General features: G+C 37.9%; 1 protein-coding gene across 3 annotated transcripts in view; it reads left to right on the top strand.

The window, feature by feature from the left end:
* The first annotated feature begins 9,277 nt into the window (after positions 1 to 9,277).
* SLAMF6 (SLAM family member 6) overlaps positions 9,278 to 17,569 on the top strand; it is a 50,258-nt gene continuing 41,966 nt past the window's right edge. For 2 of the 3 annotated variants that reach the window (XM_004448405.3, XM_004448404.3), the window contains exon 1: positions 9,278 to 9,343. In XM_004448405.3, the coding sequence (XP_004448462.1) occupies positions 9,295 to 9,343 (49 nt within the window). In that variant the 5' untranslated portion in view covers positions 9,278 to 9,294. Of the gene's footprint in view, positions 9,344 to 15,324; positions 15,659 to 17,569 lie in introns of those variants that run through there. The other variant, XM_012528881.4, reaches the window with a different exon arrangement.

Below are 17,569 nucleotides of genomic sequence, written 5' to 3'. Positions count from 1 at the left end.
TCCCAAAGAGTCTCCGACGCCTCCCAGCCGATTCCCCCCAGGAGCTAGTAACCGGGAAGTTCACTCAGCCGCCATCTTGCCTCCCCCTCCTGAAAAGTCTCAATTTATATCTTATAGACCAGTCCTTTCCGTTACCTTCCCACCAAATCGATGTCCAGACACTTCCTGCCCTGAAAAAATCCTGAAAAAGCCTGGTCCCGGAGAACCTCCAGCGGTGCCCAGCTGCCTCTTCCCAGGAGAGACGGCAAGGCAAGCTCACTCAGCCACCATCTTGCCGGAAGTCTCCTGCACACCATTGTTCCTAGCAGCATTGTTCACTATTGCCAAAAGTTGGAATCAATCCAAATGCCCATCAACAGATGAATGGATAAATAAAATGTGGTATATACATACAATAGAATACTACTCAGCTTTAAGAACGAATACACTACAAACACACGTGATAACATGGATGAATCTTGAGAACCTTATGTTGAGTGAAGCAACCCAGGCATTGAAGGACAAATACTACATGACCTCAATGATATGAAATAAATAAACTAAGCTGCCTCAGAGAGCTAGAGACTGGATGATAGGCTTAAAGGAAAATGGGGGGTAGAGGAAGGATGTAAGCTGACACCTACATGGGTGAAATCTATGATAAGCTGGAGGTAAATATTTGTACAAGAAAGGGATGAAATGGGGGAATAGGGTTACCTTTGGGTGGGGCTTTGCAGGCTTGAGGGGGGCTAGGGATGGGAGGATGGGTAATATTGCCCAAGAAATTGGGGAAGGATGGGGCAACATACGAACATAGGAGATTGTCAGGTATTTGGTTGAGAGTATAATGCTAAGAAAACTTTTTCAAAAATATGATAAGGAAGGTTACCTATTTAAGATGCTTAAAGGGGATAATCCAATGCAGGACAGGCTCCTAGGGAGTATGTGAATGCTCATTTTGCCATAGTGGGGTATATCATTGGAAAGAGACCCATATAATGAGAGTGAAGGTATACCCCCATCCTGGGGAGGACTGATGTTCTCAAATAGAGGGAATTGTATCTCTCGAGAAAAATGGTGGCTCCCAGTGCATTAGGGCAGTTGAGCATGTCAGGCCGTCAACACTATTGCAAGTATCTCTGAACATGCCCCTTCAAGCAATGAAGATTGACTGTCACTGTGGGCCCTAAGAGCAGGGGGAAAGAGGTATTGAATAGATGGAACCAATGTAACTGTGTGGGCAATAGAAGTGTTCCACAAGAGTATGCAAGGATGGATATAAGAGATGTTAAATAACACCAAAAATATATAGGGGCTGATAGGCTAAAATGTTAATCATAATGTAAAACATAAGATAACTAAAAATTTAGAAAATTGTATAGTCTAAAATATAAACCACAATGTAAACCCAAATGTTACCTTATTTGAAAGCTATTGTCTCAATCTCTGTACATCAATTTCAGTAAATATAATATGAATATGTGAAAAGATTATTGCTGTGGAAGGGAAAAGGGTTTTATGTTGGATTGTGGGAGTACTGTATATTGTATATATGAATTACTGTGATCTAAAATTTTCATGAATATAAGCTTAATAATTAGGAAAAAAGAAAAACAAAAAGATAGGTAGACACTGAGGAAAAGACGGAAGTAGTTGCCTTGCCTATTTGCATACAGGGCAATATTTATTACAGTGATGGAAGGCAAAATATCAAAAACAAAGCTTTTGCATTTTAAATTTTTTGATACCCCAATTTATTTTTACCTTAATTTTTCTAAATTAATATGTATTCTATATCTAACCTTTAAACTCATCACTATATTACATTTTACTATTAATGGAACCTGGCAATATATTGGGCTTCACTTTTGAAGAAGTTTTGGATCACAGAGAGGTTCAACAATGGCAGGGAAGGAATACTGGTGTGGGATGTTATTGACAGGGGACACATGGTTGGCAGGGAGTTCTACAGGGCATATATGTAGGGTACTTAAAAATGTTTAGATATTTTCATAGTGGTTACAATTAAAAACAACAACTGAGGGAGTGCTGAGTTCCTAGCCAGGGGAGCTCTATCACAGTCCCTGAAGGAACAGCAACAATCCCCCAAGTACAATGGCAAAGACCAAAAAAGAAGGAAGTTCCAACAATGAGCCCTTGATACTAATGACTATGCTTGTGAGCCTGTGCACCTAAATAAGAACAAGGCCTAGAGCTGCAGGGTGCCTAAGATTTACCTCCTGAGAGCCTCCGTGTTGCTCAAATGTGGCCAGTCTTGAAGCGAAACTCAGCATGTTAATGTGTTGCCTTCCCCCCAGTGTGGGACATGACTCCCAGGGATGAGCCTCTCTGGTGCCAAGGGATTACTACCAAGTACCAGCTGACGATGTAACTAGAAAATGACCTTAAATAAAAGGGTCAACTCGGACCAACAGAATATCTCAGTCTACATATAATACCAGGAGTTAAAAATGCTTTTTGACCTGAATAAAAGGGGGAAATGTAAAGGACAAATGAGTTTATATGGCTATGAGTCTCCAAAAAGAGCCGGAAGGTTATCAGAGGGGTTGCCCTTATGCACACCTCAGCAGAGTCCCAGGGACAGATAAAGTAGATACAACCCCAGGTATTGGTTCTCCTGAGGGCTACAGAGACCCACAGGTTCTATGGTCATGGCAGATGGAGTTCAGCGCCATGTCATTTGGCCCTACTTTGGAGTTTGTGTTTCTGTGTGATGGAGCTGGACTTAGATGTGATCTTTGTCCACAAGTCTCTCCTGTTACTTTTACCGGAACTGTAGTTGGTGCTGGGGTTTAATGTGTACCCAGGGGACCTGAATCTCTGGACTGACCATGTGATAGCCAGGTCCTGAGCCTCAACAGACTTGCAACTCCTACACTCTGGTTTATTGGACTTACCCCACTCATCTAACATGGAGGTGAAGAACATCAACCACACCAGGGAGCAAGACTGCCTGCAGCTGAAAGCAGGAGAATTGCATCCAGCGCCCATCTGGAATCTAGGCCCCCTCTTGATATAGATGTGGAATGGACACAACCATTCTAAGGTCCACAGGATGGAGGAATAGAGTATGGATTAGAGTGGTCTTACTGATATTCTATTCATGAACTATTGTGATTAGTAATCGAAGAAAATGTGGCATTGGTGTGGAGAAAGTGGCCATGGTGGCTGCTGGGGGTAGGGAGTGGGAGGAAGAGATGAGATGTGGGCGTTTTTGGGACTTGGAGTTGTCCTGGGTGGTGCTGCAGGGACAGTTACTGCACATTGTATGTCCTCCCATGGCCTACTGGGTGGAATGTGGGAGAGTGTGGGCTATGATGTGGACCATTGACCATGAGGTGCAGTGGTGCTCAGAGATGTATTCACCAAATGCAATGAATGTCTCATGATGATGGAGGAGATGGTTGTTATGGGGGGAGGAGGGGGGGAGGGGGTTGGGTTTATATGGAGACCTCATATTTTTTGAATGTAATATTTAAAAAAGAAAGAAAGAAAAAAAATAAAAATAAAAAGTCCTTTAAAAAAAAAATCACAGGTTTGGGAGCCCATCTACCTCACAAGACTGTAAGTCCCTCCAAGACAGGGACTTATTCATCTTTCATTCACAGTATTCTGTCAGAGGAAACAATGTCTAGTAGAGCTTCATAAATACTTGTTGAACTGAGCTCATATTGGGTGTCAGACTATCAGGAGAAGAAAAAAGGGCACTGGCTGGAAACAAATTTGTGAGTCTGGGTCTAGAGAATGGGAGAGTAGAGATTGTCTGGGTCACCTATAGAGCCACTTTGAGGAAAAGCATAAAACAACTGGGCTTGTAAATGAGGCAAAGGGGGCTGTGAGTGCCTCAGAACCATGGATGAAGGGCCTCAGGATGTTTTACAAAACTCTGCAGGGGAAAAGACTCACTAAGAGATGCTCTGTTTAGAATATGGAAGCTACTAGTTCTGAAAGGAAACCACTTCCTTTACTCCTTGCTTATCAAAGATGCCCCAGATGCTCTATTCTAACCACTCTTTGCAGATGTGCTTGGTCTCCAGCTCCTTCAGCTACAGCTCTTCAACCTCTTTTTATGGAACTGAAATTGAACTGCTATCCGAAGAATCTCAGAGCACCTGTGTGGTAACTCTGAAAGCAGACACAGCTACCATTTGAAAAGATAGTAACAACATTTCATTTACATACCAATTTAATATTCACAAAAATTTTGGTGGTGTTTATGCAGTACCCCCTGAGATCCTGGCACATTTCATTTCATTTAATCTACACATTCACCCTGGGACTCTCCCTCTTCCTAAAATCCTTTACCCGCCCCACCCCCCAACCCCTACTACCTCCAGTACACACCTGCCCCTAGTAAATATCCACTCATCCTTCTGTGGTCAGTTCAAATATCCCTTCCTGAGGAAAGCCTTCATGAGCCTCCAGACTATGTCTAGTGCCCCTATAGATTGAGAAAATTGTCGATCTATATTATTTTGATGAATTAATGGAGATGCAAAAGTTTGTGCAGACTTTAACTGCCTTGCCTGGAATGTGACAATCCTTTGGCACATGTCTCAATGACAAAGCAAAACATCATTCTATTTATTTCTAAGTATATACCTTTAATATTCTAAAAAACCCTTGACTAGAAATACAGTAGGGAAATATTATTGATTTTACCTCTTGTGCAGAAAAAAGCTAACAGCACTCTTGAGACTGTTATCATTTGAAAGCCATGCTCACACAATTAGCCCTTGGCTGGTGTTTGGGAACTTGAATTTTAGGAGGCTTCCCACCATTCTCTGAAAAGAGTGGCTCACTGTGCCTCCACTATTTTATTTATGCTGAACACCTACTTTCCTTTGGAAATTTGGAATTTTGGTATATACTAGGAAAATGTGCCTACATGACTGACTCCTAAACAAACCATGGACTCGTAGGCTCAGGTATGCTTCCTTGGTAGACAACATTTCATACATTTGTCACAAAGCATTGCTGGAGAAATTAATCACTTCCTGTGTGATTAATGGGAGAGTATTCTTGGAAGCTTGCACTAGGTTTCCTTTGGACTTTGCCTCATGCACAATTTTTCCCTTTGCTGATTTTGCTTTGTTTCTCTTTACTGTAATAAATCATAGCCAAAAGTATGACGGTATGCAGGAATCCAGAGCACTCCTAGCAAATCACTGACCTTGGGAGTGGTCCTGAAAACCCTCAACACACCTCCCTAATGATTCTACAAGCAGCACAAATCTACTTCTCTTCTTTCATCCACCACTAGACACACTAATCGTCTCTTACTGGACAATAGCACTTAACTTCCTGCAATCATACTTGCCACAGTTCAATCCATTCTGTACACTACAGTCAGAGTTATCTTCCCAAAACCTAAGTATGGATATGTTGCCCTAATGCCTAATGCTATCTGGTGGCAAGAAGAACCAATGGATTTTCTCTTGTGTGTGGCATGTTCATATAATATAGTTCATAAGTTGGAAGTTTTTAAATAGAAGAATAATCAGAGAAAAAACTGAAAAGATATTCTGCTATCTAATTCTCAAAAATGCCTCAAGCCTAGACAGTCTCTGATGGACGAGTTATACCAGCTTCAATGAAAAGATAATTCCAATGTAATTTTAATGGTTTCAAACCATAGAAAACAGTGGAAAACCTCCCAATTCATTGAGCACTATTAATGTAACACCGATTCCAAAACCAGATGAGGATGATTCCAAAAAATATATATAGACCAAGGGACAGCAAGGTATAGTAGTGGATATAATCTGACCCATTGTCTATTTTTATATGGCTTATGGGCTAAGAATGTTTTTTTACATTTTTTAATGTTTGAAAACAACAAAAGAAAAATAATGTTTTTTGACATGAAAATTAAATTTAATTCAAAATTCAGTGTCCATAATTAAAGTTTTATTTGAACACAAATGTATTGATTGAGTATGGCTACTCACATACTACAACAGCAGAGTTGAGTAATTGCAATGGAGACTGAATGACCCACACAGTCTAAACTATTTACTACGTAGATCTTCACAGAAAAAGTTTGTCAACTCCTTATACAGATCAACCTCACTTATAAATGTTAAAAATCTTAATTTAAATCTTGACAAATTGAACCAAGCAATTCATTAAAAGAGAACAAAGCAAATAAGTGGGATTTGTTTCAACAATGCAAGGATAATTTCTCTCTAAAAAATCTTCTATTGTAATTGATAGTTTAAACAGATTAAAGGAGAAGAAAATCATGACCAATTCCAAAAATACATGTGATAAAATCCAACACCCATTATGAATTTAATAAAATTTTAAAAATCTTAGCAAGCTAAAAATAGAAGGTGTTCCCATCAATGCCCAATCAAACAAACTGAAACCATGTTAGATATTGCAAATCAACAAATTTAATATGCAAAATTTTTTATAAAAGTGACAGAAGGACTTGAGGAATAAAACAGAATTAGTAATTCTAAGAAGGTGTTATCATTCCTAGGGAAAATTTCCCTTTATTTTTTTTTTAACTTTTTTTTTAAGATTTATTTATTTCTCTCCCCTTCCCCCTGTTGTCTGCTCTCTGTGTCCATTCCCTGTGTGTTCTTCTGCATCCGCTTGCATTATCCTATGGCACTGGGAAATCGCATCTCTTTTTTGTTGCATCATCTTGCTGCATCAGCTCTCCATGTGTGTGGAGCCACTCCTGGGCAGGCTGCGCTTTTTTCAGGTGGGGTGGCTCTCCTTGCGGGGCGCGCTCCTTGTGTGTGGGGCTCCCCTACGTGGCGGACAACTCTGTGTGGCACAGCACTCCTTGTGTGTGGCAGCACTGTGCATGGGCCAGTTTACCACGCAGGTCAGGAGGCCCTGGAGATTGAACCCCAGATGCTCCATATGGTAGATGGATGCTCTATCATTTGAGTCACGTCCGCTTCTCAGAAAATTTCCCTTTAGAACCACTGCTGCCACTTTGCAAGAGGTCAGGAGTCTTACACTCCCACCAAAACTACAAGAGCCTGTAAGCCTGAACTCACCCATCACTGCAGCTGTGACAATCACAAACCACAAATACCACATTGTCAAGACTTCTGGAATACTTGCTGGAACTGTGTTGCTGGACCAACAATGAGTTGTTCTGTTCATCTGCCACTATCACTGCCATTGCTGGAGATAGCACCAGAAAGCAAGAATTAAGAAAAAACATCCTTTCTCCTTTCTTCTCACCTTCCAGTCTTTCATCAGTATCTCCCATTAATAAAACCTAACCAGGAAACTGGATGCGACTCAAGCAATCGAGCTCTCCTCTATCGCATGGGAAGCCCCAGGTTTGGTTCCTAGTGCTTCCTAAAGAAGACAAGCAAAACAGAGACCTGATGCAAAGAGCTGATGCAACAAGATGATGTAACAGAAACATAAGGAAGAAATCATAATGAGAGATACAACAAAGAAAGAAGTGGAGCTGGCTCAAGTGATTAGGCACCTCCCTCCCACATGGGAGGTACAGGTTTAGTTCCCAGTGCCTCCTAAAAAGAAGATAAACACACAATGAACAGACACAGCAAACGCAAACAACAAGGTGGTGGGGGGAGAAAAAAAAACTAACCAGAAGCCATCAAGCAAAGGAGAAGATAAATGTAGTTTTAAGGTTTCCAGAACTCTGACAAAGGGAGAAAAGCACAAAAGGAGTAAAGAGAACAGATAGAAAATAGGCAAATGACCAGCTCAGGTTAAATTTTTTATCTTGATACAGTACATGTACTAAACATTTAACAGAACTATTAGAAGTACTTCTATTAAAGTAAGTACCAGAGGCGGTGGACTTGGCCCAGTGGTTAGGGCGTCCATCTACCACATGGGAGGTCTGCAGTTTAAACCCCGGGCCTCCTTGACCCCTGTGGAGCTGGTCCATGCACAGTGCTGATGCGCACAAGGAGTGCCATGCCACGCAGGGGTGTCCCCCGCGTAGGGGAGCCCCATGCTCAAGGAGTATGCCCTGTAAGGAGAGCCACCCAGTGCGAAAGAAAGTGCAACCTGCCCAGGAATGGCGCTGCACACACGGAGAGCTGACGCAGCATGATGACGCAACAAAAAGAAACACAGATTCCCGTTCTGCTGACAACAACAGAAGCGGACAAAGAAGACGCAGCAAAATAGACACATAGAACAGACAACCAGGGTGGGGGGGAGGGGAGAGAAATAAATTAATTAATTAATTTTTTAAAATTACATAAAAAAAGCTTTTAAAAAATTAGAATATAGACTGTAAGCTTTATAACAACGTTAAATTGCCTGAACTTAAAAATTTCACTTAAGGTGGTTACATAAGTGGATATCCTTGTTTTCAAGAAATGTACAAGGCAGTTCAAAGAGCATGATATATACAGCCTATATCCAAATGTTCAGAAAATGGATTGATGGTAAATTATAGATAGATGATAGATAGATAATATATAGACAATGATAGATAGATAGATAGATAGATAGATAGATAGATAGATAGATAGATAGATAGAGACACAAAAAATTAATTTAGTAGATATGGGTATCTGGGAGGGTAAGTATGTTGGAGTTCTCTATGGGATTTGTAAATTTTTCTGTAAGTTTGAATGTACTTCAAAATAAAAAGTTGAAACAGAAAACAATATGTGAATACATATTATTTTAAAAGTTAATTTTATAAAAATATAAAAGATATAGATAAGTGAAAATTCTGATTCACATTACACACTTAAGATTTTTTCACTTTACTCAGAAAAAGGTAAACAGAACCAAAAGGAGATATCTGTAAATAGCATGAGATTTCATGAAATTTTCTTGTGCAACTGTGGGGATACATACATAAGTCCAAATTCTGCAAGGCAGGCTGCAAACCAGGGCTCTGATGAAGATCCTTGATGAGTTCCCAGGAGATGCTGGCTGTCTGAAGTTGAGATGGGAATTTTCCCTCTGAATGCTGAAATCACTTCCCCTTCAACTGATTGGGTGAGACAACACTCTTTACTGAAGGCAATCTCCTCAGTTTATTGTAGATGTAATCAGCCATCTATGCAATCAACTCACTGATTATTAAAGTTCATGAAATACATTTTGTATTACAATTAGCCCAGGGTTTGCTTGACCAGACAACCAGGCACCATTACCTGGCCAAGTCCACACATTAGCCTAACCATCACAGCTTGTTAGGGTGGGAGAAGAAAAGGCTAGAATGAGGGAAGGGGAGGGCTTACTGTCTGAGAGGAAGTAGAAGGCACTTTCAGTTTACACAGAAGTGTAAAGAAGTTACCAGGGCCTGTCTCTACTGCTGAGAGCATGATGTGGCTGCTCCAGTCTCTCATACTTGTCTTCTGCCTTGGCCCAGGTAAATATCTATGCAGACCCATCCAATTATTATGTCTACCCAGTTTTGTGCAGTGTGCTCAATCTAAATCACCTCTCTGCAGTTGTTTGTCTGTCCGTCTGTCTGCCAATGGACCAGGTAGGCTTACAGTGGTGTCTGACAAACTGAAGCCTCCACTCAACCTTGAATGCTAAAGACCTGAGATCATTCAGTGTGAACAACTTCAGTTATGCCTGCATTTAAGAGGAATATTTGCTGGGGCAGGGGAAATGAGCTTTTCTAAGACAAGGTCATGTTTTTTCTAAGATTTTTATGGTTTGGGCTCATATTTTTAGGTCATTAATCCAATGTGAGTCAGGTTTTTTTTATATGGTGAGAGGTAGGGGTCCAACTTCATTCTTTTGCACATGGATATCCTGTTTTCTCAGTACCATTTGTTAGAGACTATTCTTTCTCCATTCAACGGTATTGGCAACTTTTTTGAAAATCAATTGGCCTAGAACATGAAGATTCATTTCTGTACTCTCACTTCTTTTCCATTAATCTATAGGTCTATCTTTATGCCATACCACACTGTTTTGATTACTGTGACTTTGTAGGTAAGTTTTGATATTGGAAAGTGTGAGACCTCCACCTTTATTTTTCTTCTCAAGATGGTATTTGCTACTGAGAGCCTCTTTAAATTCTATCAATATATGAATTTGAAGTTCTGCTTTTTCATTTCTGCTGAAAAGACTGCTAGCATTTTGATAGGGATTACATTGAACCTGTAGATCACTTTGGGTAGTATTGATATCTTAACAATATTAAGCAGTCCAATTCGTGAACACAAGGTATCTTACCATTTATTTAGGTCTTTCATTTCATTTCTTTCAGCAGTGTTTTGTTGTTATCCACATACAAGACTTTCACATTCTTGGTTAAATTTAGTCCTAGGTGTTTTATTCTTTTGGATGCTATTGTAAATGAAGTTGTTTTTCTTAATTTCTTTTCCAGATAATTCATTGCTAGTGTATAGAAATACAACTAACTTTGCTTGTTGATTTTTTATCCTGCAATTTTACTGAATTTGTTTATTGGCTCTAATAGCTGTTGTGTGGATTTTTAGGAATTTCTATATAAAAGATCATGTTGTCTGTGAATAGGGATAGTTTGTCTTCTTCCTTTCCAGTTTGTAAGCTTTACATTTCTTTTTCTTGCCTAATTTCTCTGGCTTGATCTTCCAGTTACAATGTTGCATAGAAGTGGCCAAAGTGTGTATTCTTGTCTTGTTTCTAACCTTATGGGAAAAATTTTTCAGTCTTTCACCACCGACTATGATATTAGCTGTGCATGTTTCATAAATGCCATTCCATCAGGTTTATTAAATGTTTTTTATTATGGATTTATTTTCAGTTTATTAAATGTTTTTTATCAAGGATTTTTTAAAATGCTTTTTCTGCATCAATTGAGATGATCATGTGGGTTATATTTTCCTCAATTCTATTAATTTGTTATATTAAATAGACTGATTTTCATATGTGAAGTCACACTTAGGTCCCTGGGATAAATCCCTCTTGGCCATGGTATAATACCCCTTTAATATGCTCCAGGATTCAGTTTGTAAGTATATTTTTAAGGACTTTTAATTTATATTCATAAGGTATATTGATCTGTAGATTTCATTCCTTGTGACGTATTTGTCTGACTTTGGTATCAAGATAATGCCTCATAGAGTGAGTTAGAAAGTGTTCCCATGATGATGCACACCCCTATCCCAAAAAGCAACAATTATCTACAACTACAAGCAAAACACTTCCTTCCCTCTGCCCCATAAAATCTAAGTTCCCTCCCCATCTGAAGCAGAGTGGGCTTTACCATTCCCAAATCCTCAAGACTGAAAAATAAGCAAACATAAGAGGGTGGGGGGGGGGCTGTATGCAAACATGGACTAAAGTAGACCTATTATCATTCAAGTAATGAAAGAACTTGTAACGTGGATATAAAGATAGCAGTTACCAGAGATTCTGAGGGGAGGGGAAGGGAAGAATAGGTAGTACACAGGGCAATTTTGGGGCACTGGAATTGTTTTGCATGATATCACAATGATGGGTATAAGCCATTATACATCTTGTCAAAACTTATAAAATTGTTTGGTGCAAAGTGTAAACCATAATGTAAATATAGACCAGGGGTTTTTAAAAAGGAGTCTGTGAGCTTGAATTTAAGTTAAAAAAAACATTATTCTTGTGGGGATATGTTGGTGTGGGTGCGATATAATTATTAAATAATACACAGTATAATATGGACATACTAAGGGTCTGTGGTTTTCTCCTGACTGGCAAGGGGGTCTATGGAACAAAAAGAATAAGAACCCCTGCTATAGACCATGGTTAGTAGCAATGTTTCAATATTTGTCCATCAATTATAACAAATGTACCACAATAATGTAAGACGTTATTAATAAAGGGAAATGTTAGAGGCAGAGGAGGGATATATAGGAATCCCTTATATTTTTATGTAACTTTTCTGTAATCTAAAACTTCTTTAAAAATAAAGTTTTTTTAAAAAAAGATACCATAAGAAGTGAAAAAAAGAAAAGAAACAAAAATGGCCCTTCCTTTTCTATTTTTGGAAGAGTTTGAGAAGGATTGCTCTTTAAATGATTGGTAGAATATACCAGTGAAGCTATCGTGCCCTGAGATTTTCTTTATTGTTAGGTGTTTTGTTGTTGTTGTTGTTGAGGGAAGAAGAGATCTGATGTGGGGGGCATTTTCTGGACTTGGAGTTGTCCTAAATGATATCGCAGGGTCAAATGCTGGACATTATATATCCTGCCATAACCCACTGAATGGACTGGGGGAGAGTGTAAACTACAATGTAAACTATAATTCATGTGGTGCAACTGTGCACCAAAATGTATTAATCAAATGCAATGAATGTGCCACACTGATGAAAGAGGTTGTTGATATGGGAGGAGTGGGTGAGGTGGGGTATGGGGTATATGGGAACCTCTTATATTTTTTTTAATGTAACATTTTTTGTGATCTTTAAAAAAATACAATTTAAAATAAATTTTAAAATACAAAAAAATGAAAAGAAAAATTGTAGTACAAAAAAAAAAAAGAAGCTTTAGATTACATAAATGTTACATAAAAATATAGGGCATTCCCATATGCCCCACTCCTTCACCCTCTCACACTTTCCCACATTAACAATATCCTTCATTAATATAGTACTTTGTTACAATTGATGAACACATATTGAAGCATTGCTACTAACTGTGGAATATAGTTTTCATTACAGTTTACACTCTGTCCTGCACAATTTTGTAGGTTATGGCAAAATATATAATGGCCTTTATCGTCATTGTAATGTCATACAGGACAATTCCAATATCCTGAAAATTCCCCCATATTACACCTATTCTTCCCTCTCCCTCTCCTTAGAACCTCTGGTGGCCACTGCCTTTACATCATTGATAAAAGTTCTTCCATTGCAAGAATAGTAAGTCTATAACGAATAATAGTAAGTCCATTGTTCATTCCCCAGTCTTGAGGATTTGGGGATGGTGATGTACTCTCTTTTTCTAATTGACAGGGGGCTTAGATCCCACGGAGCCGATGGATGGAACTATCTTGCTTGAAGTTGCAGACATTCTCTGTTCCTTGGGATGGACCTTGTCCATCACTATCTCCTTATTAGTTGTCCTGGGTGAGTCCAGTGAACTGGAGAGTAGGTGTAACTCTGCTGAGATTCAGTGCTCTTTTGGTAGGGTTTTGATTACTAATTCAGTCTCTTGTTTATAGGCCCATTCATATTTTCTATTTCTTATTGAGTCAGTTTTGATAGTTTCCTAGGAATTTGTCTTTCCAGGAATTTGTTCATTTCAACTAGGTTATCTATTTTGTTGGCATACAGTTAGTCCTCGTATTCTCTTATAAGCCTTTCATTTCAGTAAGGTCAGTAGTAATTTCCCCACTGTCATTTCTCATTTTATCAATTTGAGTCTTCTCTCTTTTAATCTTAGTCAATCATGCTAAAGGTTTATGAATTGTGTTAATATTTCAAAAGAGCTAACTTTTGGTTATGTTGATTTTCTCTATTGTTTCTCTAGTGTTTATTTCATATATCTCCGCTGTAATCTTTATTATTTCCTTTCTTCTGCTAGCTTTGGGTTTAGTGGGCTCTTATTTTTCTAATCCCCTTATGTATACAGTTAGGTTATCAATCTGAGATCTTTCTTCTTTTGTAATGTAGAAATTTCCATCTATACATTTCCCCCCCCCCCCCAAACTGTAGTTCACAGTTAGTAGCAATGCTTCAATATGTGTTTTATCAATTGCAGCAAATGTACCAAACTAATGAAAGATATTAATGTGGGAAACTATGGGAAGGGGAGGAGGTGGGGAATACGGGAATCCCCTATATTTTTATGTAACATTTATGTAATTTAAGATTATTTAAAAATTAAGAAAACTAAAAAATTTTCCCTCTGAGTACTGCTTTTGCTGCAACTGATAAATTTTTGTAAATTGTTTTGTTTTTATTCATCTCAAAGTATTTTTTAATTTCCCTTGTGATTTTTTTTACCATGAGTTATTTAAGATTATGTTGTTTAATTTCCACATACTTGTGAATAAGGTAATCATCATGTAGCCCAGTAAATGAAATAAGGGAGACAGACATTGCATATAATAATTATATCTGAGTTTAGGAGGCTGAGAGTTAAAATTTTGGTATACAACATTAATTTAGCATAAAATCAGTTGCATTTCTGTTGCAAGAAGCTTATGATTTTAACCTTCTAAAATTTATTGGGATTTGTTTTGTGGCTAACTTATGGTCTATCCCAAAGAATGTTCTATACGCTCTTGAAGGAAAAAAAGTATATTCTGCTGTGTTGGGATGGAGTGCTCTACATGGTCTAATTGGTTTATAATTTGTTCTAGTTCTCTATTTTCTTATTGATCTTCTAATTGTTCTATCCGTTATTGAAAGTGAGGTATTTAAGTCTCCACTTATCATTGTAAAACTATCTATTCCTCCCTTCGGTTCTGTCCATTTTTGCTTCATAATTTTATGGCTCTATTCTTAGGTGCATATGTGTTAATAATTGTTATATATTCTTGATGAATTGACTCTTTTATCAATATATAATGTCTTTTTCTGTCTTTTGTAACAGTTTATGGCAACTTTTTTTTAAGGAGGTACTGGGGATTGAATGCAGGATTACATACATAGGAAGCAGGTGTCCAACAACTAAACCACACCCTCTTCCCTGTGACAAATGTTTTTGTCTGATATTAGTATAGCCACCTCAGCTCTCTTTTAGTCATTATTTGCATGTAAAATATTTTCCATCCTTTCATTTTCAACCTATTTTTAATTTGGATCTAAGTTGAGTCTCTTATAGATATTATATAGTTGGATCACAGTTTTTGTTATCAATTCTGCCACTCTCTGCCTTTTAGTTGGAGGGCTTAATCCTTCTACATTAAATATAATTATTGACAGGGAAAGATTATTTCTGCTATTTTATTTTTTCTTCATGTCATTTTTTTTCTTCAGTTCCTCCATTACTTCCCTTTTTAGTGTTTAAACAATTTTTTGTAGTGTATCTTTTTTATTCCTTTCATATTTTCTTTTCTGTATATTGATTATAATAGCTATTTCCTTAATGGTTACCCTGGTGTTATAAACAACCTCTTTTAACAATCTGTTTTGAATCAATATCACCTAAGCATCAATAGTTTACAAAAACTACACCTGTACAACTCTGCCCCACCTCCTTTATGATGCTGTTTTCACAGAGTACATCTTAATATATTGTGTGCCCAATAATATAGATTTATGTTGTGGCAGTTTCTTCTTATTTATGAATTCCAAAAAGAAATATAGATTATTTTTGTAAACTGCTTTGTTCTTCTGGTGTGATAACCCTTTGATTGTATTAGATTCAGCTGAGATGTCTGATCAAATTAATATTAGGGCTTTGATACAACTACATCAGAGTGCTACTTAGCATTGAGTCCCAGCCCCCTTGGGGATAAAACAGATCTCACACAGAAGTAAACACACAGAGAAGAAGAACACAGAAGAAGAGAGACAGCCCATTAGACAAAGCAGAGGCCCTGGAAAAAGAGATGAGCCTGATAGTTTACAGTTGACCTTGTGAAGAGACCAAAGCAGCTGAGCCTGGAAAGAGATGAGCCCCAGGAAGAGAGACAAGACTTATGCTAGCCTACAGCTGAGAGCGGAAGGAGCTGGGACCATGGAGTCTTAGGAAGAAGAGGAAGGCTGAAACCTCATAGAGACCAGCAGTCATCTTGCTCCAAAACACTGCAACAAAATCTGGTGAGAGAAGTAACATATGCTTTATGACCTTGTGACTGTAAGCTTCTTCCCCACATAAATACCCTTTATAAAAGCCAACAGATTTCTGGCACTTTGCATCAGCACCCCTTTGACTGACTAAAACATATATTATTGTTTCATGCCTTTGTCTTTTAAATGATATAGGGAAAAAATAGAAGCTGCACACCAAAAATATAATATAAAATATGATAATACTGGATTTTGTATTTATCTGTGTTATATTTATCTTTATTTATTTGTACGCCTTTGAGTTAGTGTCTAGTGTCCTGTCATTTTTACCTGAGGAATTCCCTGTGGCATTTCTTGTAGGGCCTGACCACTAACAATTAACTCCTTCTGCTTCATATTATCTGGGAATGTCTTAAGTTTTGCTTCAAAATGTTTTACCAGATGTAAATTTTTAGTTGACACTTTTTTCTTTCAGTATTTAAAATATGTAATCTCACTATCTTCTGGCCTCCATGGTTCTGATGTGAAGTCACTGTTTATTCTTACTGAGGACCCCTTATACATGATGAGTGGCCACACCCTTGCTGCCTTGGAGATTCTGTCTTTGTCTTTGTCATTCAACAGTTTCCTTAAACTGTATCTCAATGTGGACTTCTTTGTGCTTATCCTTCTTGGAGTTCACTGAGATTTTTGAATGTGTATAGTCATGCTTTTTATCAAATTTTTAAAGTTTTTGGCCATTACTGTTTCAAATAACCTTTTTTTTTTTTTTCTTCCCCTTTCTCACTCTCCTCTCCTTATGGAATTTCAACATGTATATGTTGGTCCAATTAATGGTGTCCCACAAATCTCTTAAGCTGTGTTCATTTTTCTTCATTCTCTTTACTTTCTACTCCTTAGACTAGATCATTCCAATTGTTTCTCTTCAAGTTAACTGATTGTTCCACCTGCCTGCTCAGATTTGCTCTAGTTAATTTTTTCATTTAATTATTGTACTTTTCAGCTCTAGAATTTGGTTTCTTTTTATAATTTCCATCTTTTTATTCATTTTCTCTATTTTGTTGAAATTTGTTCTCCTGGTTTCCTTTAATTATTTATCTATCATTTCCATTAGCAATTTGATCATATTTAAGATAGTTGATACAAAGTATTTTTCTCATAAGTCTACTGTCTGTGCTTCCTTGGTGACAGTTTCTGTTAGTTTCTCCTATTAATGGGCCACACTTTCTTATTTGCATTCTTTGTAATTTTTGTTGAAAACTAGATATTTTGAATATTATAATGTGGTAACTCTGGAAGTCAGATTCTTCCCCTTACCAGGATTTTTTTTTTTTACTTTGTGTGTATGTGTGTGTGTCTGTGTTGGGGTTTTGTTTGTTTGTTTTGCTTATTCTGGGTTGTAGAGGCTTTTTTGTTTATTCTTTACAAATGATTTTGTAAAGACTGTATTCTTTGTCATGTGTACCCTCTGGAGTCTGCTCTTTTAGTCTATGATCAGCTAATTTATTTTAAGGTTTATTTTTTCTTCTCCCTTCCCAATATGGCTCCCTCGTCTGTCTGCTCACTGTTTGCACTCTTTGTCTGCTTTCTGTGTTGGCTCACTGTGTCTGCTCACTGTATCTGCTCGTTGTATGCTCTCTGTGTCTGCACTGTGTCTGCTCATCTTTAGGAGGCACTGGGAACCGAGTCCAGGAACTCCCATGTGGGAAGTGGGTGCCCAATTGCTTGAACCACATTCACTCCTCCAGTTAATGTTTTAACAGAGATTTCTTTAAATGCCTGGAGAAAATTAAATCTCTCCCAGTCTTTGTAGATTAGCTCTGTGTTAAAGCACTCCATCAACACTTGGCCAGGCTGCCTACCACTCTGCCTTGGCCTTCACTTCCTACTTAAAGATCATTTCACTTTCACAGCTGTAAGTGAAAGTTTAGGGTCTTCTCA

This window comes from Dasypus novemcinctus, chromosome 13, assembly GCF_030445035.2.
Source record: "Dasypus novemcinctus isolate mDasNov1 chromosome 13, mDasNov1.1.hap2, whole genome shotgun sequence".
Taxonomy (NCBI): Eukaryota; Metazoa; Chordata; class Mammalia; order Cingulata; family Dasypodidae; genus Dasypus; species Dasypus novemcinctus.
This window is presented reverse-complemented; position numbering and strand designations above follow the sequence as displayed.